The sequence below is a fragment of the Astyanax mexicanus genome, chromosome 1 (genome assembly GCF_023375975.1).
Source record: "Astyanax mexicanus isolate ESR-SI-001 chromosome 1, AstMex3_surface, whole genome shotgun sequence".
NCBI classification, from domain to species: Eukaryota; Metazoa; Chordata; class Actinopteri; order Characiformes; family Acestrorhamphidae; genus Astyanax; species Astyanax mexicanus.
The window spans coordinates 72,187,782-72,214,369 of NC_064408.1; the positions used below are offsets into that span (position 1 = coordinate 72,187,782).

General features: G+C 40.1%; 1 protein-coding gene across 2 annotated transcripts in view; it reads right to left on the reverse strand.

The window, feature by feature from the left end:
* The window catches only part of LOC103024968 (kelch-like protein 29), a 323,277-nt gene that overhangs the window by 139,039 nt on the left and 157,650 nt on the right, over window positions 1-26,588 (reverse strand). The window contains exons 1-3 of one of the 2 annotated variants that reach the window (XM_049482708.1): window positions 10,491-10,697; window positions 8,674-8,821; window positions 4,538-5,062 (exon numbers count right to left, since the gene is read on the reverse strand). In XM_049482708.1, the coding sequence (XP_049338665.1) occupies window positions 4,538-5,062; window positions 8,674-8,821; window positions 10,491-10,523 (706 nt within the window). In that variant the 5' untranslated portion in view covers window positions 10,524-10,697. Of the gene's footprint in view, window positions 1-4,537; window positions 5,063-8,673; window positions 8,822-10,490; window positions 10,698-26,588 lie in introns of those variants that run through there. The other variant, XM_007229706.3, reaches the window with a different exon arrangement.

Sequence of the window (26,588 nt, forward strand, 5' to 3'; positions counted from 1 at the left end):
AGAATATTTCAGTTTGAAGACGTTTTTTATTTTAGTTAAAAGACTAAAAAGTGTTTTTTTAGAGTTGGTGAAAGTAATGTGGTAAGAGTAGCTCCTGCACTTTTCCCAGAGAATTTACTGATAATTAAACAGGAAGAGGTTAAGTGTGAATCTCAGCTAGAGCAGAAATCCTGGTAAAGTTGACAGTGTAATCAGCTGGCGTGAGACCTAGTACAATACCTGCGTAATTACCAGGAGGGCTCATGTGTGAACAGAAGCTGATTTATTATGGGAAAATACGGTGATGCCATGATTACAGCCAGCAAAGTGGAACATGTGTGGGGACACATTTTGTGAGAAACTTTTGTGTGAAAGAAGATAATAGCAGAATTGTTTTGTACAGAATTTAGAAACTAAAAACTTGGTGGCCATTTATCCTGAGGGGGTCACATCCAATATACAGGGAATTTCATGACAGGTATGTGTGCCTAGAGGTAAATTACCATTTTATGCGCTGCATGTGTGAATAACAAAAAACCTACTTCCACCAAAGTAAGTCAGTTATGCCCTGGGTTTTATGCCCTGGTAGAAGAGGCTTGAATATAAGATGTGTTATCCACTATGCTACTGTATAGAGGTTGCATTCTTTTTTTATTCTTATTAAACAAGGTCATCCAATGAACAGTACAATAGCACTGGGCTAATTAGCATTACCATAGATACAAAAATGTGCTCTGGCCATCGCTGATTTTTTCGGTAGCTTCCTAATAGCAGCAGATGCTTCAAGTGGCAGATATAGTGTTCTGGTGGTGGGAGTGCTCGTTTTTTTTCCTCTGTATGTTTCAGGAATATTATCTGCAGGCACAGACTGTCTGATGTAAACTGCACACTAACATCAACAACAGCTCTTAGAATAGAATTGAATCTGCTGCTGGCCAGGGTTTTAGAATATCTGCTCGTTTAGTGCAAACTAATAGGATACAAATAACTGCATGTACAGAATCTTTTTTGTTTTTAGGCAAAATGCTACTATTAAAAAGTATCTCTGCACACTTCTTATACCTCTTAAAGCAAGATCTACGTTAGATGCTTAAACATTCACAGATTTCACACAAGCAAATTAAAATAAAATGTCTTTCAGTTCTAGCAGGTGAATTTCAGGTCTGAGACACAAATCCTCTAAGATATTAACGTCAGTAAACTGTGAGGAACATTCTAAAAGCTGCAGTTTGTTTCTTTACAGATACCATAATTTCAGGGCTATTAAACCACCTAAATGTAAGCCGCACAAAGTAATGTATATGTACAATAATTTGTTCATACACAGGCAGCACCTGACTATGAGACGCACTTTTATTTAAATAGGCTATGTACACAAGTAACTTTACGTACCACGATTAGTGCTGCGATATGGCTGGTAATAGAACAATACTGTAGCCTACCAGTAAAGGTTACACGACTAAATTAAGCATTTTCAGCTCATGATCTATGACAGGGCTGCTGTGATTATCATCAGTTAGATACATTTATAACCTGCTTCTTATTAATGCTCTGTTGTTACAGTTAGATAACACAGTGTCCATATTTCACAAGGTGTCGTTACCGTTGGCCGAGCCTATATTGGGGTTCGGCTTCAAAATCTCTGGCATGAGATGTCGTGGCGGGAGAGCGTGCAGTCATGAATAAATGTAATAAACCCTTTAAAGCACGATATGCATGTCAACATTGTAACACAATGTGTAATTGTGTTTTCTGACTTAGTTCCAACTGTACACTGTAAAAATGAGGAAAGAACATTTTAATGACTCTGAGAGTCTATGAGATCTGCTTTTAAATATGTAACACTACATAAAATTCAAATAGCTGGTCTAAAATGATATTAATACAACCTTTTAATTTATTTTTAATTTAACTTATTTCAGTGTGAAGTTTATATTATAATTTGAATCTGCTAATTTATTTCAATATGTTATTTAAACCTATGTTTTAGATGTGATGAAATGCAATTATAACATGTAGGACATTATTATTATGATAGAGACTAAAAAGGGTGTTATTAAATGTAATTTCTTTACAATTAGTAACAAAGAAAATAAAAGCTCAACAGGTAACAGTGGAACACCTACGTAAGGCACCGCACGCTTTGCTGACCCAGGAAGCTCGGAGCCCCACTTTAAACACACGATTCATGCTGATGTTAAGTAGCTATAAATACGTTGTTGTCCTGACGAGCCCTAGATTAATCAACACACTTATCTCTTCTGCAAACAGTTTATTTAGGCGAGTAAAGCACTTTTAAAGCTCGTTTCAGCTTGTTTTAACATGTCTGGACATTGTTATTCACGATTTGCTGCTATTTTGAGGAGTATTTTGTTTAGGGCAACATAAACCTAATGCATTACAGATTCACCCTCATTACTAACAGTTAGCATGGTGTCATTTCATATTTGAACTCATGAAATTGGAAACTTTGTTGATTGTGGTCAAATACGTCTAATTTGATTTCATCAGTTCACGGCACTTTTGCTTTGTGTCATGGTGAGGATATAGTTGACATTTCCCTTGTAAAATAAATAAACAAAGATTATAATTAGTCAAAGGAATGCTGCACAAACCCCTTTAATGCCTAGGTGTCCAATATTTTACACAGACAATATTATATATTTATTTTTTTATTATTCTTTTTTGAAAAATTGAATGTAATGAAATTGTTTGGTTATGAAAGAGTAATTTTGCCATATGATTTGCTGTAAGTATTATATTGTATTACATTGCATTAGTAACAGGGATTGTGTTTACTAATTTTAAATACAAAAGTCAAATTTTGAAAACTAATTTTATATATTATAACGCCAAACCTGGGCACGCCATTGGTCACGCTCTTCTTAAATTAAGAGTGGAGCACAGCCAGGGCACTTTTCACTTTGTCCCATGTCAGCTTGTGCTATCAGAGCTAACCTTTTCAGCCTGCTTCCCTTAGCAACACCGCAATCATATTAGAAGGGAAAGAGAGGCACTTCTCATGCCGCTGCAGCTGTACGCCGTGCGCTGAAGGACCCAGCCTCCTTCAGAAAGCTCTCTCAGCAGGGGACCCGGCGCTAAAACCCCACTGCACCCTAGACCTCTCCGTCACCTCTACCACAAGGGCTCTTAGGAGCTGAAAGGTACCAAGAGGAACATGCAGTGAATGATAGGCCATCCCATGCCCTCCAGGAACAGTCCTTCAATAACAAGTGCATCCAAAAATGCTTGAGATTGCTTTAGTCTGACATTGAGAATGATTAAGTTCATAGACAAGGAACTGTAATTTATGTGTTTTAAAGCAAAACAACAGGGTCTTATATAATAATTAAAAGTATTTTCACTACAGGGGAGGCAATTATTAAAAAATAATGTGCATATATTTGAAAACTTAAAATAATTAGATTTAAATTAATCATATTTACAGTTAACTCTGAGAATTAATCAGGATTCGTACAGTCATGAAAAACCTGGAAAATTTCCAGGCCTGGATAAGTTTAGAAAAAAAAAAAAAGTCATGGAAATTTGCAATTTACAAATGTGTGTTTTTTCATTTACCGACTGAAAAAAGCTATTTTGAGCTACATCACATATATAATACATCACATATATAAGCTCAGAGTTAGTTCAGTAATATAGCCCTACACAATGGAGCTCTCGGGATCCGACACATATTTTATTATTATTGAAGATTGTGTCAACATTGCTTAAAAATGTTTTTTTTTTATCATTATAATTTTAGGTGATTTTTGGTTTTATTGTCCATGTCTGCACTGGTGTTTTAAAGGTCGTATGAACATGAAAAAGTCATGGAAATTTATTGGTTAAAACGTATGAACCCTGGTTTATAGTTTATATGCAATTTTATCAGTCATATTGTAGGTAAAATAAACTTTGGCCAAGAGCACAACCAAGCTCAAAAAAAACATTCCATTAGCTGTGCATTAGCTGTCCATTTAAATCCACAAACTATCCTTAATGTCGGCTTTAATTGGTCTTTTTGTATCTTAAAAGACAATTGCAAGTCGCTTCAGTGTGTGAAAAGTAAATTGCAGACATTTTATAGATCTCATAAAAAATCAAATGAGTTTAGAAAGCCAATCTAAACCTAGATTAAAAGCTTCATTAAATGCGAAAATTGCTGAGGGAATAGTGAACATCTGTTTCTGGTCTGACAGAGCCTAGCCCAAGGTTATCTTATGCAAACAACAATTTATTGCTGTGGAACCAGTCAAGTTCTCACTGCGCGAGGCTCTCAGAAGGCGGCGTGTGCGTTCTCTGGGAGAGGAGTACTGTTTAAGTGACATTTGTTATTGCTGAGTGAAATCCATCACCTTGGAAGCGCTTTGATTCCGGAGGCCGGCGTTTCTGAGGGACTATTTTAACGATATCCCACCAGCATGTTTTGCGGTTCTCTTTCATTGCCGGCATCAAATGCTATTCCCTGGAAAAGACGTTATGTGACAACCTGGAGGCATGTTCATTATTTTCCAAAGGCCAACATGAGCTGTGTTCTCAAGCAGCTGGAGTCTCTTACCTTTAGGGTGTCCGGGATCTGTGAACTCGTACTTCCCCATCCCGACCGTACGAAGCATCTGAAGCCCGTTTGGACCCTCCTGATTAGCTGAGGCCGGCGGGGGATGAGGGGCTGCCTGCCCGTTGGTGAGCGGCAGTGCGGCAGAAGGCAAAGCGGGAGGCTGCATGAGCGGGTGGGTCAGGTGACCGTTGCCCAATACGGTCTGAGGGGCCGGGTGGGCTACTTGCCCTCCGGTCGTCAAGGGCGACGGGGCGATGGGCGGCTGGCTGGTGGCGTAAGGCGACTGGTTCGGTAGGCTGAGCACCAGGCCGTGCGGGGGCTGTGCGGAGTGGGGGGGTACTTGGAAGTGGGCGGTCATGAGGGGATGATGGGGGACTACTGGGGTCTGAATGGCTGGGGTTACACCTATGACTGGAGACTGGACAGAAACTCCCTGGCTGTAGACCGGGGGCTGAGGCATCCCGTAGGAGTGGGCTAACAGGCTGGGCTGACTGACCGCAACCACCGGAGGCACCCACGGAGGCCCTGAAGAAGGAGAAGAAGAAGAAGAAGAAGAGAGAATATCATGACTTGTGAACCCCTTGATTTGAAGAAAATTGATTGGCTAATTTATTAGTTAGTTATAAACACAAAGAGGTTACACGTGATTAAACTATGAATATCACATAGGCAATGATCAGAATCCAGAGTTGTAGCAATTTGACCTATGCTACATGCAAACCTAAACTAAATACTAAACCTAGAAATTACTGAAAGAGCTTGTGTGACCATGAGCATGAAATAGTGCAGCAGTAGAGTTCAGATTAGGATGCCAGGATTGAATGCTCATGTGATGCATTTGTTTTTACAGCTGTCTGTTATTCTAGAAAGAGGTGGCAAATTTTGCCCGGCTTGTGTGCCTGTGCCAAATGGAAGGGGTGAAGTGGGTTATTGGCCACTCTGTTATGGGCCATTTTGTACAAAACCAAAGCTGCATGTCTGGCAAAACAAATTTATGTGACAATTTTTAGTTTTTCACAGTGAGTTTTTCAGTTTTTATGAAAGAAAGGGAGTCTATTTATCACAATTCAGAAAGAACAGTGCTGTTGGCTGTTTATGAAGGGGACATATTGTTCTGTTTATCATGACTTTTTATTTTGAGGAAAAGAAAAAAAATGTGTGGACATTACTAATAAAACAGGCTGCTTAATACCAGGAAACAAAAATGCTGTAGAAAGCAACTCATTCATCTTATTTTAGCATTTCCACTATTAACCCACATTTATTTCCATAGAACTGAGACTGGCTCCTCCCCAGAGAAAAGCATTAGCTAAAAAATTCACTAATTAATGCGTGCATGATTGAATATTAGCGCTAGGTGAGAATTCTTAGACAGAGTACTCAGGGTCGAAAACTTCTCCTCCTGAACACAGAATATGTTCACCCTGATAGGAGCTAATCGAAGCCACAGCAGCCAATTGGTTCTGGGTGCCACGGGTCTGTGGATCAGAACAGGAGAGGTGGCTGACTTACTGGAGGGCTTAGCCAGAACCACAACAGGCCAGAATAATCTCATGAATATGCAGCCACATTGGACCGGTGCCCTCCTTCTTCCGGAAGAGGAACAAAAATAGAACATAGCTCAAGAAGGTCTATGGGGTATGTTCAACTAGTCCGGGAAAAAAAAAGAAGAAGATTAAAAAACATTATTCATGAAATTGGCCCTCATCCTGCTGTACAGTCAATAGAGGGAAAGATGCTAGTGGGAATAGATGATCTACTCCTGTCTGCACCAGTATTTTATCTGCATTATTCAGAGGAATCTTAAGGCTAATCATAACAGAAAGCATAGAATTCCTCGTTCCCAAAAGTCCACCAATTTCATCCCAGCTATGAATAAAACAGCAAGAGAGGCCGGACACAGCAGTCAAAAGACAGAACAGAAAAAAGGAAGCTATAATATCATCAGATATTGGAGAAATCTGTGCATGAGATCACCCATATGGTCGCTCTTTGTCGCTGGTATTAAAGGGGTCCTGTAGATTTCTGCAGCATAATTAAATTAAAAAGCCTGAACTCATTAGCACTGCCCAACATGCACTCATATTTGCAGTCTTGGGCTGCAAAGCTAATGAAAGGTTTTAGAAGAGAAAAAAGTAATTGCATTAACATGAAATGGATCCCAGTCTTGATTGCTCTCTTGTACCCCATAATTAAAATGTGTGAGGAAGAAATATCGCCGTGCTCTTTCGGCCTTTCAGAGAATTCTGTTTCAATCTTTTCCAATTTCTCAATCAATAAGGAACGGAATTATAAATGAGGGAAACGAACAGTGATGATGGAAAATAAATAAATAAATAAAACGTGTGTAGACTCTATGCAAGTTTGGGGAAAAAGCAAAAAAAAAAAAAAAAAACACAAGATCCTTTTCACTGTTTTTTTGCAGTTGTGCCTTATTAATTTCAGCAGAGCTGTTAGTGGAATCCATGTAGTTCTGTTAAATTAAGCTGGAGCTGGTTTTGGAGCTAATGGTGTTGGGTCTCAGAGCTGGCCGCTGCGTTACACTGCTAGCAATGACTCCTACTGCGAGACACTCAGCCCACAAATTTCAACACTCGGTGGGGGTTGGGTGGGGCATTGTCCTAAACGCACACCTTTTACAGAATTTACTTACTTACCTTCTTACTTACAATTACACTTATATAGCGCCTTTCTGACACTCAAGGAACTAAAAGATGCTTACAATTACATTTTACACACTCTGATTGCACACACTGATAGGAAGCAGCAGCCAATCGCACTCAGCGTACTCTCAACCGGAAACAACCGTCCACCAGGAAGACTGCATCGGCCAGAGTGCCAATCCATATCTGGGCATACAGTCAAACGCTCACGCACCAGTTTTCTACTTGGTCTACTTGATCTCCCCTGAAGGAAACCCACTCAGACACAGGAAGAACATAAAAACTCCACGCAGATAGGGACTTGAACCCAGAACCCCTGCACTGGGAAATGAACGTACTAACCACTAAGCCATTGTTCCACCAGAAAACACAGAATATCCCAATTCAATGTCAAAGCAATGTCCATTCATTCAACAAAAATCAACTCAAATCAATGCACCCTTCATCCTTATCGCAGCTTCTATAGAAACAGATTAATTCTCATTCCCGTTTAAACAGGGCTACGGCTTTGAGTGGTCCAGCTTTGGGCTAAATGCTGCCACTGTGATCAGGAATATCGCCGGTTCGAATCCTGTTCATGTAGCTTGCCATCAGCTACCGGAGTCCTGATAGAGCACAATTGGCCTTGCTCTCTTTGAGTGGGTACAATAGATGGTGCTCTCTCCCCACATCACTCTAAAGGGTGATGTCGATCAGCACAAGGCATCTGTGAGCTGATGTATCAGAACCGAGTCGCTGTGTTTTCCTCAGAGTGCGCTGTAATGCTACTCAGCAATGCTGCATCAACAGCAGTTGGAAAAGAGTAGGTGCCTCCTCATGTTGGGGCATCAATAGTGGTGGGGGAGTCCTTTTGAGTGGGTTGGGTAATTGGCCGGAAATTGGGGAGAAAATGAGGAAAAAATTAGAAATAAACAGGGCTACGATATGTCACTCAATACCCTTATTAAAGGAATTCCATTTAGCTTGCTGGTGAATCCTTGGCGTGTGTTCTATTAAATAAATAAATGAATAATTATGTTCTTCAATAATTCACTGGTGTGTCTAATCCGACCATCTATGTCGATATCAGACTCAGTATGTGTGCTACACATATGCTCATTCATTTCAGAAACCCTCTCATATGCTTCAATGGTTCTTTCACTGATACTTGAATGATTTAACACACTAGCGGATGAAGTTTTCCCGAATAACAGGGTGAAACTGACAGCTCAAGGCCAGCGAATGTTAGCTTATTCTCTGCAGGAGGACACTTGAAACATTCAGTGTCTAACCCTTACTCTATTGAGTTTCATATTCCTCAGTGTTTAAATCTCACACTCTGACTGTGGCTTTGTTTCCTTGCTCTTGTGCTCAATTTAATAATGGAGCATTGTTATTCTCACACAAAATAAAGCTGCCCACTACTAGTAGTGTCCTGTAGTGTAGCAGACTGGAGCAGAAGAAAGGTGGAACAGTGAGGTGAGGACAGCGTACCGGTGGCGTCGCTCTCTCTGTGCTGTTTGGCTGGAGGCTCGTCCGTTTCCCATGGTGTGGACTGGTTGATAGGCGTCTGGCCCCATCTCACCCCAGGAGCCAAAAGGAGGCCAGGTGTCTGATTCTCCCCAGGAGAAAGACCTGCAGCCTGGAAGGAAAAACACAAGCAAGGTGTTAGCCAGTCCCATAATACCCAGCAGCACTGCAACAGTCTGAATGAGAGGTGTGAAGCTTTGTCCTGAGTAAATAGGTTACAGCTTACTACTGTTTATGCTTTTGGAACACATTACTGATAAAAAAAAAATAACTACATTTGGTCTTATTGATCAATATGCTTAGAATTTTGATTTGGCAGACCAAAAATATGCGGACGAAAATGCTGATGTTTAGCCAAAATACAGCATATTTGAAGAGGTCAAATAATTTAGACTGAATAATAGCTCTTTTATAAATAAAGTCATATTTCAGTGTTAGAAGCAGCAGCAGCAACATGCCTGTACCCCACTCTGACTTGTGAAGCACTACTGAGGTAAATTTATGATTAAAATTGCACTGCTAGAGTAACTAAATGTGTGACCAGAACAGCACTGATAAAATAAACTGATGATCAGAATAGGTAAAAGATAAATGTCTTGTGCACAGACTTGTGTTGGTCTGTCTGCTTAAATGTTAATGTGTTAAATAAATATTTTTAATGTGGTAGTTTTAGTAATTGTGTTTTTTACTATAGAGAAGAGCAAAAAACATTTATTTGTATGTTCTATATTTATAGTGGTCAATCAATTAAAAGGTTTAATCAGATGAATCCCAACAATATTCTGTTATTAACTACAATTAATCACACGCCTTCTAGTGGATATTTAAATGAAAATAAAATAAAAGAATAAAGTGTAGGACCCTCAAAAATGTCCTGTGTATTTTTATCTATTCCTTTTTGTTGTTTTTCGTGTTAAAAGTAACAGAACTCAATTTCCCAGAATCCTTTTTTGTTTTCACACCATTTATCTGTTAAGTTTCCTGTTCAGTGCGACCAATGGGATGAGTGTGAGGCCTAAGAGTCAGTCAACTTCACTGAGTTTCAAGCATCAATCAGATACAAGTGCATCCTGAACTTTATACCCTACCTTACTGCGCTGTTTCCCCGTTAGAAGCACCAAGACTGTTTAAGGTAGATCACGGCAGAAGTTGGGTCAAACTTAGTAGTGTAATTAATTGCGTTAGAAAAATATTAACGTTTTACTGATTCCAAATTAATTGCGTGCCTTGGTGCTTTAACCTTGATAGCCCTAGTAATATATTTAATGGTCAAAAAGTGGCATATTTAAAGAAAATCTGCAGAAAACAAGTTTTCAGTATTCTGTATCCAGCATTCGGCCAAATGATTTCAATTTGTTCTGTTTCTGTCGAAAAATCACTTCAGTGAATCCTCAGAGGAAAGCCCTTACAGAAAGTGTATGTAAGATTTATGATGCATTTTCAAACCACATAAATTATGGATATATTATGGATTCCCTGCTCCTCGTACATTAAACAAATCTCAAATAAGCAATGCAACGCCAAAAAGTGCTATATCAATGTAATTACCAAAAAAATTAAACAAAAAGCAGCATAAAATTCTTAAAAACAGACAATAATTGAAAGCCCATGTCGTTCATTTAGGCTGTTGCATCTATAGTTAGATTTGGGTAGGTTGGAAGAAGCTTACGTCAGGTTTTTATTTTATTAATCGTAAGATGGATGTTTAGTGCCTATTACTAGCCACACTTCAACATACAGTATTTTTAGTTATGCTATTTTAGAACTAGCATGGCCATCACCTTTTCTAACTGTGATACAATGTATTCAGACATGTCTGTCAGTTTGGGGGCTCTGAGTGGTCCAGCGGTCTAAAGCGCTGCCACTATGATCAGAAGATCCGTCGGTTCGAATCCTGTTCATGTGGCTTTCCATCAGCTACTGGAGTCCTGAGAGAGCACAATTGGCCTTGCTCTCTCTGGGTGGGTAGATGGTGCTCTCTCCCCACATCACTCCAAAGGATGATGTTAATCAGCACAGGGCATCTGTGAGCTGCTGTATCAGAACAGAGAAAATGGGAAAAAATAGAAATAATATAAAATAAAATAAAGCCATGTCTGTCAGTTGCACAGTTCCGTGCAAATGAAACTGAGCTTTGTAATAAAGCTTCAATTTCCACAGATTTCCAAAAGTGTACTCATCAATAGTATTTCGTATTTAGTATGGATTGATTGTGTATTTTTAATAGTCACATTAGGATTAACAGTCCTACTTATGATATATATATATATATATATATATATATATATATCATTAACATACTAAGTCAGATATGAATATTTTTTTTCCAGTCAGCATCACAAACACTGATCAATGCATCTGTGCTGCAGAAGTCAGTGTTATTTGTGACTTCTAAGAGGTTATCATGCGAGAGCCAGATCAGTAATGAATTATACAGAGGCTGTGGTTTGAGAGAAGGCCAGTGGTTTGAAAGCAAGCCTTAAATATAAGTGTTTTCATAGCGAAGTTATGGGCAGAGTCTGAAGTTCTGAGTCAAAAGCTGAATTTAATACAATTTACTGAGGAAAAGTGATACAAAAAAAAGATCAAATTACCAAGCTAATCATCACAACAGCAACAGCACCTTCTTCTGCTGTTTAGAAACTGGTACAGAGGTCACATTCGGCTCAGATTGCGATGCATCATTTGTTCCAGTTGGCTTGCTGTCCCAGACCTTGTTAAAGCCGCACAGAGCTGTGATGGAACACACTAGAGTAGTTTATCTGACTTTATTCTGTGACACTGACAGCAGAGCAAACTATTTAAGACAGCGTGACGTTGGAGATGGAGATGGAATAGGTGCTGTGTGCTGGTGAGGAGGGGTGTTGTAGACAAACAGAAGAGTCACCTGAGCCATTTAGACACCCGGTTGGAGTTCAAGCGAATAGCATAGACAATCTGGGAAATTTGCCTTACTTGCTTTTCTTTGCTTACCGTTTATTGAGTTGAGATTTGATGGCACACAAGCACGCAGGTTGATGGGGTACCGGACCTCATGTCACACTCGCAGGCGTGAGAATCGGGCGTCTGGGAGGAGAGTTAACCCCCATTCACAGCCTCACTCAGCACCGCACCCCGAGTTAATGGAAAAGACCTAGTCATCAGCCCTTTGCTCTTGCCTGGAACCTTCCCTCCATTCCATTATCCCCCCCGACCCGTGGTTCAATTCATCAATTTACCCATCATGCATCTCGGCCAGAGCCGTCCAAAGTCAATTTGTTTTTGGTTACAGCGAGCTTTGACAATATCGGCAAATAAACTTAAAGCTAATGATGGCGGCGTTGAGATAAAAGGAGAGTTCTTCTCCTTAAGTAAAGAACAAAATGCTAAAAAAAGACAATTAAAGTTAAAGTTAAACACTGAAGTAAAAACTTTGTGAAAAGTTTGTAATGAATGTTCAGTAATTGTCCAAATTAGCTGAGAAAGTCGAAAGTGCAGTGCTGTAATTCTAGAAATACTGTCATTTTGTACTCTACGTATTGTAAAAAAATATACTGGCAGGCCAACTAATACAACGTGATACACTGACTTTATTGCATACTATGTTTTTAGTTAACTACTGTAAATATAACAATTAAACTCAAAGTTTAAGTTCATACTCTTTTGTGTTGAAGCAACCCAATAAAATTAGTTAGTTAGTTAGTCAGTCTTTTGTCTGTGGCCTCTCTCTTCCCAATTAGTCCACTGTTGATTCCTCTCTGTATTTCTTCTATTCTTCCCTTTATTAAATGACTATGGAAGACTTGCAGATGTGATTTAAACTTGTGCACTCAATCTGTAGCACATTCACTAATGTCACTCAACATGTATTGTTGACCAAACTGAAATAGGGAACTATACAAAAATATAAATGAACAAAAGTTACCTAACTCAATAATGCTCTGTAAAAAGTGACCATTTTAGGTCGCTGAAATAGTTTTATAGTAGAAGTGTTTGTAAGTAGAAGATTTTATGAAAAAATAATGTTGTGCATGCAGTGTTTTTATTTGTGGAAAGAAACCAAATGCTTGATGTTTTTCTTGTGCCATACAAACCTTTAAATTACTATGTAATTCATAATTTGTGTAACTGAATTTGAATAAAACAAATTGAAGACACATTTTTACATAAAAATACCAAAGAAAAACAAAGATAAAAATGCCAAACAATGCTATAAATTCATTTATTCAAGAAGTTCTAGCACAGCAGGTAAACAGAGCTTGGCGAAGTTTGTAAGCACCTGTTTATTCTTGCTTTTTTCAGGCTTTAATGGGACGTAAAGTTGTCAGTTGTGCGTCCATATCCACCTCAACTTTGTCCTAGTTTACCGAGCCTGACAAACTTGACATAAAGAATGGATGATCGGAGACCAGCAGGCCTGTTTCTCGCAAGTCTTTGTGGGGCAGCATTGATCTGTATAAAATATTGAAAGAGCGTAGCCTTATTTAACGAACGGCACACTCCCCGAAACATGACGGGCCTATAATTCTCGCCGCTGAGCCCTGTCTCCTAGTTTCCTATTTTCCCTCTCCGCTCATCCGTCACATCTAGCTTTCACTAATCCTCGTGATAATGCAACATTTAAAACCACAGCATCTCCAGCAGCAGTAATCTCCCGCGTTCCTTATGTGCAGCTGTCATTACAGAGCTGGAACTGAATCTGCAGCATTCAGCATTCTTCCTGATTATCACGATTACAATATATCATAATCATGATTATGCTGCATCCACACGCGTATAAACATGCACAAAACAAGCAGGAAATCTATGGCACTCTTATTAGAACGATAAAGACTTTAACATCACTTTTGTTCATAGCCTTGTCCATGATTAAAGACATGGAAAGACATGGATATCCCCTTCTGAACAGCATTCTACAGCAACAGAAACCTTGAATATGGCCAACTAATTTTTCAGTCACAATAAATATCATAGTTAATACACTGACGTGCCAAAAGCATACAATAGCAGTGTTACCTCAGGGAATGTCCACACCTGTATAAGTGAGGGGATATTTTTCGAGTGAGGGTGAACACTGGACAGTGTGCTCATGTCAAGAGGACATCAATGACTGGAGTTTGAGCGAGGTGCCAGATGGATGGAGAATTCCACTTCCAAAGTTGTGTGGTTCATTGATTATTAGGCCCGATCACATTTCACCCCTTGGCCCTACCACTTAGCCCTAACCCTCTGTTTTGCGTGTGCATGCATAGGGGTGGGGTGTCCCGGTTCTTGTTAGGCTGAAAGGGGAAGGGTTAGGGATTCATTCAAACGGAGGTTTTTCAGATGCACACTCAAAACTCAGGGCTACGATAATCACTGGTAAAAAGATTAAGGAAACCTACAAATTTGAATATATACCTTGTTTAAAAAAAGATGATAACCACTATATTACCATAGCTGAATGTGTAGTTTCAATGTATTATGGCCATTTGCCTCATAACAAGCATAGAAAATTGCTTGTAGTTTGTCTCAGCAGCTAGCTAGCTAGCTAAATCTCCTATTCCATCTTAAATGGTGCAACAGAAGGCAGAGGCTGCAGCATGTAAGGTGGAATGGAAAAATCTAATTTCAGCTCCCCCATCATTGTGGAATTAAGGAGTGAACAAAAAAAATAATAACCTGCCCCCTTTCTGAAAACATTCAATGCCCTAAAGATAACTAGTTAACTAGTTAGCTACGTTGCTTGAAGGGTTTTCCCCATTCTTCCTTCCCCGTGGTTAGCAGCGCTAGCTGCGGCTAGCAGCACTCAGTGCTAGTAAATGTTGCTCTACAGCGCTACACTAAGGAACCCTGAGTGTTCCGGTGAGCCCGAGTGGTAACCCAGCGCGTTATTAGCTTGTTTTAACACGGTAAACGTGTAAATTACAATATGATATACTCGCCTCTAAATAGCAAAGGAGCTAGCGCTGGGGTTAGCTGCTAATGTAATAGTGCTTCAGTCTTGGTGCTGGAGAACTAAACTGAAACTCCTGTATAACACTGTACTTCAGGTTGAGAGGCTTCACAGCTCTTTACAACCTGACTGGTAAAATTCATACATGGATTATACGGCGCACTTTTAATGTTTGGGAAAATTAAAGGATTTTAAGTGGGCCTTATAGTGCGAAAAATATGGTACATATAATTAAACAAATCTAATTCTAAATAACAAGGTGTTTATAAATGGTCATGAACTATTGGAAAACTAAAACAAACAATGGTACACAAAAAAAAAAAACACATACACACTGAAACAAATCCAAACTCAGAGGCTTCCTAAGTGGCAGATTACAGCCCTTAAAGCAAGAAGCGGCACATGGCCCATAAACTGGGCGTTTAGGCTCGTGAGGCTGTTCCAGGCATAACACATGGGCTGAATTCTCCCCATCTTGCCTTAAACTGTGCTTTAAGCAGAATGCTTGGATTTTTTTTTTTTTTTTTAAGGTCCTCGCAGTGGTAGTCGACATGTTCTGTGGAATTTACATTAAACTTCCGCCCAGGCCTGTTGACAGTGGGGCTGGTCCTGAAGTGAATGGTGAAAAATATGGTAAGACTTGGGTGTAGTCAAGCGTTGCCCATTTTCTCCCTATTTTAATTCATCTCCGCTTTTACCAGACCCTGCTTCCCTTGTGACCCATTATCGCTGTGCGGCAGATGGCGTTCCTCTGACTCAACAGAAAACAGCCTGGAAATGTGTGCATGTGCGTATATGTCTGTGTGTGTGTGCCTGAGAGAGAGAGAGAGAGAGAGAGAGAGTAAAAACAACCATTCCATGCGAGCCTCTCAAGCACAATGAAATTTGATGTTTGTAGCTGGCACTGGCCTGGGATTTTCCCACTGCAAACTCTTTGTTACAGGGAGAGCTGTCTTTGCCGTCTCGCAGGGAGACAGTTCAAAGTTGCGGTGGGAGACATAGAGAAAACAAGCGACGAGGGTACACACACACACACACTGGTACACTGGCACTTCTACACACACACATACATAGACACAACCATAGACACAAAGCCATGCCTGTGCTCTCCACACTTAAAAAATATGACATCACCGCTTGCATCAGAGGCACACAGACACACAACACTTGTGTCACATCACCCAAAGCTCAATCTGACATTTCAGACCACGTCCTTCCCTCTCGCTACAACGTATAGGCCCAACATATGCCCGCCTCGCCTGTTCCTCTCGCAAAATGTCAATGCCTTTATGCACGAACAGACTGCACGACTCAACGGTTGCCATTTGCACGGCGTTAACCATAACCGCTCATCCGTTCTCGGCTCTACGCGCGGACGCTAATGATATTTTGATCAATATCATATTCTCAAGGCGTTTTGTGCTCAACATAAAAGGGGATAGATAACGCGCCGCCTGCCACGTGACGCCAGATCGTTGGAAAACAATCCCACCGCCATGCTTTATCTGCGCAATGTACTGTAGAAGTGAGGTAGAGGTAAATATCACCATGGTTACACATTTCTCCTACAGCGTGAACGTGGAGGGCCATCAGGCGCTTTTCTGGAAGATGAGGGTGCGCGTACAGTCACTGACCGTACTTCAGCCTTTCAGTGAAGCAGCTGCAGCATCCAAACATCTATTATTAGAATCATTAGAGAGACGGTTTCACTACATCAACTCTGTCAGCTCAAATTCACCAAACTCACGTCCTTTCCTTCATTATCAAAATCATCCCAAGGTGCCAGCTGCCCTTTATACTGTGTGAGGAGTTTGTGATTTATGGACCAATTTCAGTTCCAACTGATACATTCCTAAGGGAAAGCAAAGTCAAAGAAAAGTATGTTAAAAAAATAAATAGTTTCCAAAAAATGATAAGAGAACAAGTGGTAAATAGTAGTGATGAAAAGCTTAAATGATAAGCAATATTACAGGGTGCACTATCAATGAACGTCTATTTTCTGGTCTATTTTCGTGCATAAGGCGCACAGGATAATAAGGTGCACTATGTAACACTAGTAAGGAACAGGGATGTTTTCTTACTGATTCAGCAGGTCTCGTCGCTAAGAGGTGGAGGGTACCTAAATTAGGTAAAGCTAAGCTAAGTAAACAAAACTGTAATTCTAAAAAAAAAAAGTTAAAAAAAAGTTCCTTTAAAGTCAAATGAGCTCTGGATGTTAATCTGCACAGACTTTTTTCCTCTTTATTACGTAACGTAAAGCGTTTTCATTTATTTACCATAAGCTTAAATTTCCAGTTTTCCACTAAGGCTGGGTGCAGCAGCATTAGCATTAGAGTCTAACCATGTACAAAAGTACATATAGAGTATATCTGTACAATATTTGTGGATCTGGCAATAAATATATATAATTTGAACTTGAGCCATGAAGTTGTCTGTTCATTAGTGCAGCATTGGGAACGAGATATTGGATGTTGGTATCAGGGCCTCGTTGGCAGGTATGAGTAAAAGTCCATGAGTATCATATCGGATCCGATATCAGTAACAGTATTTATGCATCCCTAGTTATTTACAGAGACCTGGTTTTGAGAAAATCATTGGTGCTTAAAGAACACTGACCCAACTGTACCTTTCACTACATACAATGTGATAACAATCTGTGTTAATTTGGATGAAGGAGACTACATTTTGATAAAAAATCACTGTACACTGCACACTGAGTATGAGGGAGTATTTAAATAGTATTTTGAATTTGAATTGAAGTAGCTAAAACTATTGATGCATGTTGACTGTCATAATATTGTGAATTGAGATGAAAAAAAAAATGAAAACTGTAGCTTCCCTCACTAATTAGCACTTATGGAGAGGACACTAAGCGGAAGGGAAAATGTGAAAGTCTGGTATTGGACTCAAATGTGCCTCCACCTTCTTCAACTTCGCCTCTGTTTTTATCCATCCCCCCAGTAGAAAAATCTGTAGTCTGTGTCTGGGAGGATGTATAGCTCATTCACAATTTGTTACTGAGAAAACAATAAGGACATTTGGAAATGCTGATTGCTATGGAAAGCTAATAGCGTGTCTCTTAAAAAGAATGGAGTCTGTTTTAAAGGCGGAGAAAGGAATACCAACATATTCTTTTGGGATTTTTTTTTTTTTTGTTAAAACATCTGTACTCATTTTCCACTGGGAATAAAATAAATGAATGGTGATCTCTGACTCTGCACAGTACTGTACATTTAAAGATATAAGCATCTGAAAAATATAAGGTTTTATACCCACAGCAGCTTAATGCTAATGTTTGCATACCTGTGGACAGCGCTGATTGTAGCTGGACCCGTGGTAATGTGGCTGACTGGGCAGTGTCCTGTGGACAATAGGCCATAATTGGAGTGAAGATCTATGAATGTGGCTGCTTTGCAGGAAGCCGTGTGGGCTCTGGAGAGATCTTGGGTCAGGGGGCTATTTGTCTTCTACAGAGAAGCTCTATGTGGTCTCATGAGCAGAGCTATTTACTGTGCAAATGGTTTGATAATATTCCGCTGCAGCAGCCTGCGCCTAATGCTGGAGAACTTCATGCACTGATGGAGTATTATTGTTGGACGATAACTGCTGGACACAGCTTACAGCCATTACAGCTAACATCTCCGACTCCGACAAACCACCGAGCATTAATCTGCGGAACTGAAGCGTGATTCAAGTCCTGCGAGCCATATATTTTCAGAGCAAACAAAAGCTTAGATTTTCATTTAAGGAAAATCATATCTGATTGTGGTCAGCTTAGGTTACCTGGACAGCCTTGCGGAGCCCGTGTACTGCCCCTGAAATGTCCTCTATGACCCAACATGCATCTGGTCTATTTTCTGGTCTATTTTCATACATAACACACACTGGATTATAAAGCGCTTTATGCGACACTAGTAAGGAACAGGGGTGTCTCCATGTTTTCCATCTAATTCAGCAGGTCTCGCTGCTAGGAGGTGGTGTGTAACTAAATTAAGTAAAGCTCAGCTAAGTAAACAAAACTGTAATTCATTAAAAACATTTTCTTTTAAAGTCAAACGAGCGCTGAATGTTAATCTACACAGATTTCCTTCCTGAAGACTGTTTCATTTGGGTGAGTAGAGCTCTTCCATTTAATTACAGTAAGCTCAGGTTTCCTGATTTTAGCATTAGCGGCTAACAGTATTAGCTAGTGCTTAGTCCCATGTACCTTGTTTTAACATAGTAAACGTGCAGGCTACAGCTTAGCGTGGCGATTAAATTTCCTTAAATGTGTATGATGGCATTGCTTGTTTGTCTATTACTCCAAATAAATACATTCGAAAATACAAGAAAACAATGACATGAACTGTAAACTTTTTAATGTTTTCAATTTTTGGGGGGTAAAGCAGCATTATAAAGAATTGGAATAGATTTTTTTTTGCTCTTGGTCTCCCCCTACAGGTGGAGAGTTGAATTTATTGTCATTAAATGTGCCAAAGCTTTACACAGGTGTTGTTCTTTCCACTCCACCTTAGTTACACTCAGTGCAGTTAAAGCAGCATATCAAGCTCAAAATAGTTTACATGTCAGTGAACCAACATGATTTTGTAGTTGTTATGAAGTTTTTAAAGCTCAAATGCTACTTTCTATGCAGTGACGTGCAGTTAATATAGTAGGTACCCCTTCTGCTTATAGTTTACAATAACTATAATATATATATTTCCTGAATAAATATTATGTAATGATTTGCATGCACCTATTGTCAACCCTTCTCTCAAGGGTTAGAAGGGCCTTACTGCACACCACTGCCATAGTGCTTTAATACTGATTGAATGATTGCATGCTTTTATATGGCTGTAAAAACACTGAATCGGATTACGGCCAACAGCACTTTCCTGGACGGCTTAAAAAAAAAAAATGGCCACAGTAACTAGTAACTGTGCAGCAGTGAGCCATGTCTTTTTGCCAAGCGATATGATGAGGATGAGGCTGGATAAAATGCTGAACACACAGTCTGGAAGCCTCTCTGGAGATGTAGATGTAGGTAGTGGGGCTGCGGCGGTTCTACAGCGACAGCACTTTCTCTCCTCTCTTCACAGAAACCCGCCGGTGGCGCCAGGCCACGGCTCTGAAGCGGGCGGACGAGGCACATATCAAAGCGGCGGGACCGCCAGACAGTGGACCTCTGTTCTGCTCGGGGCTCTGGAACAGGCCGAACCGAGGCCAACAAAGTTCCCATTGTTGCGGCAGCCAGGGTCACCTCGGGCCTCTTGTCTGAGTGAACGTATATTAGAGGGAGGGCTATTTTTGGGCGTGTGGCCGTTTAGCTGTGGGTTTTGAGCTGCTGGTGAGTTTTAAAGATGCAGGGATTTTTCTTTTCTATTCATTCCTTTCCTTTCCTGTTTTTTTTTTTTTTTCTTTATTCTAGCCTGAAGTGACAGTGCCTCTGAATCATCAGACGAAGACCAGTGGAGTGAGAGTGTGCCTCCAGCCCAGAGTCATACTTCAGCACCATATGCTAATCTCTCTCTCTCTCTCTTTCACTCTCCATGTGCATCCTTCAGTCAATCCCGGTATATGCAGCTCGTCTGTCCTGGCAGTCGGGGCTGGAGCTGTTTTGGGGCGAGCGTGATTGTACTTCAGATGAGAGAGGCAGAGGCAGCAGAGGACAGAGACCCTTGAGAGGTGTTTTGCAGAGGCTTCATTACCAGAGCAGGAGAAGCCGAGCGGGGCTGAGCACGCCAGAGACTTGTCTCATCCTGTTAGCATTCACATGCTAATAAAAAGCACAAACTTTAGAATTATCAAGCAGTGCGGCTCGATCCGGAGAGTGCGAGATACCGAGCTGAAGAGAGACAGAGACAAAGACAGAGAGAGAGAGAGAATGGATGAGGGGGAGGGATGGTGGGGGTTGGTAGTGTAGAGAGTGTGTGAGAAAGAGCACGCGAGAGAGAGAGAGAGAGAGGGAGAGAGTGTCTGTGCACGTAAGTGTGTGTACTTGAGCGTGAGAGAACGTGTGAGTGGAAGGACTGAAAGTAAGTTAGGTTTAAAAAAAAAAAAGGGCGGACAGAGTTTGCTGGGGTCAGTAACAGTGCAGTAATTAAATGTTTATCTCTCGCGTGTGGTTACCTGCATAAAGATGCTGCCAGACTGCCACCGGGCTGCATTAAAAAAGCTCTTACAACTGACGGGGTAACAATGTGCCGTGTACAGCAAGCTGATATTAACCCCAAAAGGCCCCTATGAGGAGTGGGAGCTTGTTTTAATGAAAAACAACAGATAGAATCGAAGAAGTGCAACATGGACATAGCGGGCTAGGCATATAGCCCACTAAATAGACTGCAAACTGTCTATTTTCACCGATACCACATGCACCGTTTAAATAGCTAAGTTCCTTACGAATATGCCTCTGGGAGTAAGGTGTTTTTAGGAAAATTTCTGTCATATTGCTATCTTGGCAACATAAAACACAGGTAAGCCACTGACTGCATTGAACGTAAACAACAGTCTACAGTCAGACGTTCATTGCTAGCTTGGCAACCCTGCATACACCCAAACTTGTTACACACAGCAGTGCACAGGCCGATATTTGGACGCGCAGGTCTATTTTCTCTGCTGAAACATGCAGAAGTGCTGCACTGTTAAAATACCAATTCGTCAGAGCACACCTGGCTCTTAAAGGGAATGCCAAGTGACACACTGATTGGTTAATTTCACGTTACACTGAAAAAAAAAAACACCCATTAATTAGGAGATTTAGTTCATGCTCTTTTGCACATTTTGAGCTGCACAAGGCGCATTTTTGCGTTTGTACCATACCAAAGACATGCTGATACAACGTAAATCAAGCTGCACTGTGTGAAGATAAGAGCTTGTTTATAAATCACAAAAACAGAGCCCTATGTTTGTGGATATGTCAAATGTTTGTGGATCTCAGTACAACTGCGTGCATTGAGCTATATTAAGCTGACACAAAGCTTGTTTAGTCCATATAGAGAAACACTTTCAATAAAATATTACTTTTGGGTCATAAACAGCATAAACATAAAACTATTGCCACCATACCAAGACAAGCAAGACAAGGGATAAAGAGGTCTAAAGCCCCCAAGTATTAAGCTCTGGAGCAGTGGAACTGTGTCCTCTGGAATGATGGTGCTCCATTCAGTACTTCTAAAATGAGTTTGGGAAAGCGGGATGATCATTATCTAACCAGGATTCCAGGAACAGATCTCACAGACTGGATTGAATGCAATCAAATCCCTTACAGCAATGTTTTGAATAAAAAAAATGATTTAAAAGTCTTATTTGCATAATAGAGACAGTTACTCCATTCAAAGTAGGCTGAACTCCATTTAACACTCTTGATTTCAGAAGAAATAAATGAGATGTCCCTTTACTTTAGTCCATACAGAGTGCTGCATACACACTCCAAAAGCAATTTATTAGTAAGACCAATACACATACTCATTTATGCAATTATCTAATCAGCCAAGCATGTGGCAGCAGAGCAATTCAGACAATTATGCAGATACAAGCCAGCAGCGTCAGGTGATGCTCTTATAGGATTATAGGTAAAATGTAAAGACTGGAGAAATGTAGTTTGGTAGTTCATGATTTTCAGATTTGGCCCCTAAAGCATAAACAATGTACCCAACTTGCCCTGTGCTAGAAGTTCAGGATCGTGGAGATGATGTAATCAGAAAGGTTTTCTTGGCACACTTTAGGCCCATGAATACCAATCAATCATTGCTAGTAAGCCACAGCCTATTTAAGTATTAATACTGTCCATGCACATCCATTTATGACCACAAGTTTTCCATCCTCTAATGGCTAATTCCAGCAGGATAATGCACCAGATCACAAACATACTGTAACTGCTGTCATAACATTGACAGTGAGTTCAGAGTTCACCAGGGGTATTCTTAGTTATCGCATCTATCAGAAGATAGACCTTTGGGATGTGTTCAAAAGGAGGATTCAGAGAATAATGTACTCATAAAAAGTCTGCATGAATGACTGTGTGATGCAATCATGTCCACATGGACGAGGATCTCAATCTTCTGGAATCTGTGCAATAAAGAACTGAGGCTGACTTAAGAGCAAAATAAGGCCCCACCCATGTTAATGTAGTGTTACTAATAAATTGTTGGCATGTAATGTCTCACATTCCATCCACCAACCAGCCTTTGAACGCTCCGCCTCTCCTGAGTACTGACACCTTGTTCCCTGCTCATTAGCTCTATCTATATCATCCTCACTCCCGTTCAGCACCCTGCACAGCATTGAATCTTCCATGTGTCTTCGCTCTGCCAAAACTCTTGTCCTTTATGGATTACTTGATTTTAAAAGCAACTAAGTTACTTTTAAGTTACTTTAAAATTTCTGCCGCCTCAACATTACAGTTTTGCCAAAACTCACTCTATAGGAAGTTTCCCTCCACCTTTGGAACTTGTTCTGAAAGTGTGCTTCTGCGACTTAAAACGTTTCTTCAAATTTGACGTTGTGTTTTTGAAGCTAGGTAGCACTTTATAACTAGCACAGTGAGCGAGTGAACAACCAATCTAGATATTGATTATCTTTAACTAATACAAACTCAGAATAGTGTCAAGTTTACTATTTGCAGCTAGAAAATGCGCACCTCTCTCCTCCCTTCAATGTTGTTACATGCATGTCACATAGGAAAGAAGTCAAATATACTATAGTGAATCTGCAGTAATGTTCTGTGTTTACTGACAGTTAAAAATGCACCGCTGTGTTTAGGATACAAGACAAGCGTGTGATTGGGGGTGCGGGTGAAAGAGTGTGTGGTCTCTGTGTGTGAGTGTGTGGTGTGTTCAGTCCGAGTGCTAGTATTGGCTTGTTAGCTTGCTAGCCTGTTGTTATTCTGGCATGTTTGAGGCTGACTGTTTCAGCAATAAAGCGATGACTGTAAACGTTTTTCTCACCCATCCATTCAACACATCTAGCCAGATGCTACAATATATTTTCTCTTTTTGCACTTCAAGCATAGTCTTAATATGACTGGTTATGGTCATGCATAGTTAAATTACAAGAGATTTAGGAGTAAAAACACAAACCATAAGCTTAATATGACTGGTTGTGGTTTGCACTTACTGTTTGCACTATATAAGACCTAGAAAAGTTTTATTTAAATTTTTTATTCTTTTTTTTTACTTCTTGTAGAATCAATGTGTGAGAGAAACCAGTTAAGTTAAGTTTGTGTTATATGATTTTGTCGAATTTTACATTTTTGACGTTTTCTTTAAAATTCTCGTCTCGTGATATTAGTGTCTCGTCACACCCCTGATTTTTAATAAGGAAAATGACAAAAAAGTAATGCACAGTGACATGGAGAAGAAACTTTAATCTGATTTCAAGAGTAACGTGTAATTAAATAACGAGTTACTGACATCACTGGTGTGTATTCAATCACATTCCCACAGGTATATCAAAGGTGGTTGTAAAGAGTTTACTGAATCCCAGCATGGTATTGAAATAGTATCCACCATTCCAATAACTAATATGGTGAATTTCAATCCTCCTAAATATTGGAAGCATATAAAAATATGGAAGCATTTAGGAACCACAGCAACTGATACATAGCTGAACATAGTGCAGAAAAGATCCACACCACAGCAACTTCCTATGAATTCATATAGGTGTAATGTGCAGTCGTCTATATACACACACACACAAACACATATACGTACATACACAGCAGGCAAACAGCATATAGGTTTTTTATATTTTATGCACTACACTATATGTCAAAAATGTCAGACAATCAGCCTTCCTTTTCCAGAACCGCTGCCAGGGGACGTGGTGGGAGTCAAACTGATGCAACACCAACAAACACACCAGCAGAGCCCGCTGCATTGTGAGGAGAGCCAGTGTGGGCTGGGAGTAGGCTAGTTCATTCGCTCACGGCTCCAGCGGTTCACATAAACATTCATCCCTGCACTTTTCTTCATATGGGCATATCAATTAATCAAGAGCCCAGGGAAAACAAGGGCAGGTCAGCCAGCGAAACCCGGCGCGGCTGCAGCGGCAGGGCTCCGCACGGGGCATTATGGGCCAATTTAAATGCATCCGAGAAACAGACCCCTGCATGACTGCCTCATAATCAGAGCCATCTCGGGGGGCAGTGGCCTATATAAATTTAATCCGAATCAAAATTTCAATAACAACGGCAGCCTTCCAACGTTGTGTGGCACAAACAGTATTGCAGTCTAATTCAGGGGCTCTTAACAAATCATAGAGGAGCACGGGGGCTGGCGGCCGGAGTCCAAATGGCTTGGCCATGTGATTTTTTATTTTTTATTTTATTAGCTTTTCTCTTGCCTCTACTGCCTCTGCCAAGGCAAAAATGGTGTTGTGGAGGTGTGGTGGTGACGGAGTGGAGTGGATTGGAGTGGAGGGAGGGGGGGTGGGCAGATCTGGTGGGCTGATGGCAGTAGCACAGGGAGGAAGACCCATCCATCATGGCGCGTCACATCATTTCCTTTGACATGTCATTTTCACTTGGCCCCAGACAAGCTGTTCTGACTCACCGACTGTAACTACCACTCTGACCCAAAAAGAGCCGGGAAAAGAAAAGCTTTAGGCGATTCCTTTTCTCTGCCGCGCCTTTGTGTCCGTAACCTATACAGCTGTCCACCAAAGTAAACAATGAGATGCCAAAATGTGCACGCAATTTGTTCTGGACTTCTTCTGAAGGTTGAATCGCGAGCATGAATCTGGTTCTGCTGTAGTAGAAAATATATGCAGTCTAAAGAGGAAAGAGAGAGAGAGAGAGAGAGAATGAATAGAAGATAAGTCAAGTATTTAAGCGTTGGAATGTCCCATGCATGCCGTCCTGCACACCACCATTCAACTGCCTATGTTAGAGCGATGAATATAAATATTTATTTATAAATTTATTTATATAGTTCTCTCTTTTTTTTGCAAACCTTTTAAATAGATCAGCAAAACTGTCAGTGCGCCGCGAAGATTACCCAAGAACACTGCGCACCAGCTGAGTGGATTTCACTAATTCTAACTAATATATCACATTGATATGGTATACTGTATGTTAAAGTAATTTATTCTTTTTTTTTGTAATCAAGTTTTTATTGAAAGTTTTGTAGATAACAGATGTAACAAACAGAGTGTAACACAAAACTGAGAATATTTTCTTATCTCTTTCAAGGGGCATTCCAGGATTTTGGTACATTTCCTGTCCCACCACTTAAATTTCAAATGTACATATCCAAAATATCTAAATTTTTTTGTGAAAAATGTACTTGTTATAAGACAAACTGTAAAATATGGTGGAAAAATAAGCTCCTTAGATATTATTCAAAAGACCGAACACCTTTGGACCACCTCAAAAAATGGCCGTTTTCTCTTGTCCCACACATTGGGTGACCAACTCCTTTGGCAAATTTAACAATTAAAATAAGCTCTAAATAAATGACTTCCTCTTGTATATTGTTGATATGCATATCCTTTACTTATGAAAACAACTTCTTTGGTCTACATTGTATTGCATGTTACAGTTTGTATGCTATTAAGTTGTGTCCCACAACATGCGCGCAACCCTGTTACCATAAGGAATTTTACCTGGCAGAGAAAGGGTTAAAAATATTTGGAAGTTTCATCACAGGGACATTTTCTGCCCACATGGCAAGACCAAGAGTAGGTGCTCTAACAATTTTCACGTTTTTTTTTTTTCCAAATATGTTTGTCCAAGTTGTGTGTGTCACTCAGTAAACGCAACCCTGTTACTCATATTGTAAGACTAATAATGAGTAGAGTCAAAATTTACTTTATATACTTATATAAACATGTTTGTTCTTGATCTTGTATACATAGCTAAATTTTACAGTTAGCATCTGTTCCTGGGGTAAACCACAACTTAGCCTAGATTTGCAACCCTGTTACTCACAACCCTGTTACTGTAAGTTACCAAATATATTGCATAATCTAATTAAAAAAACTGCTTTGA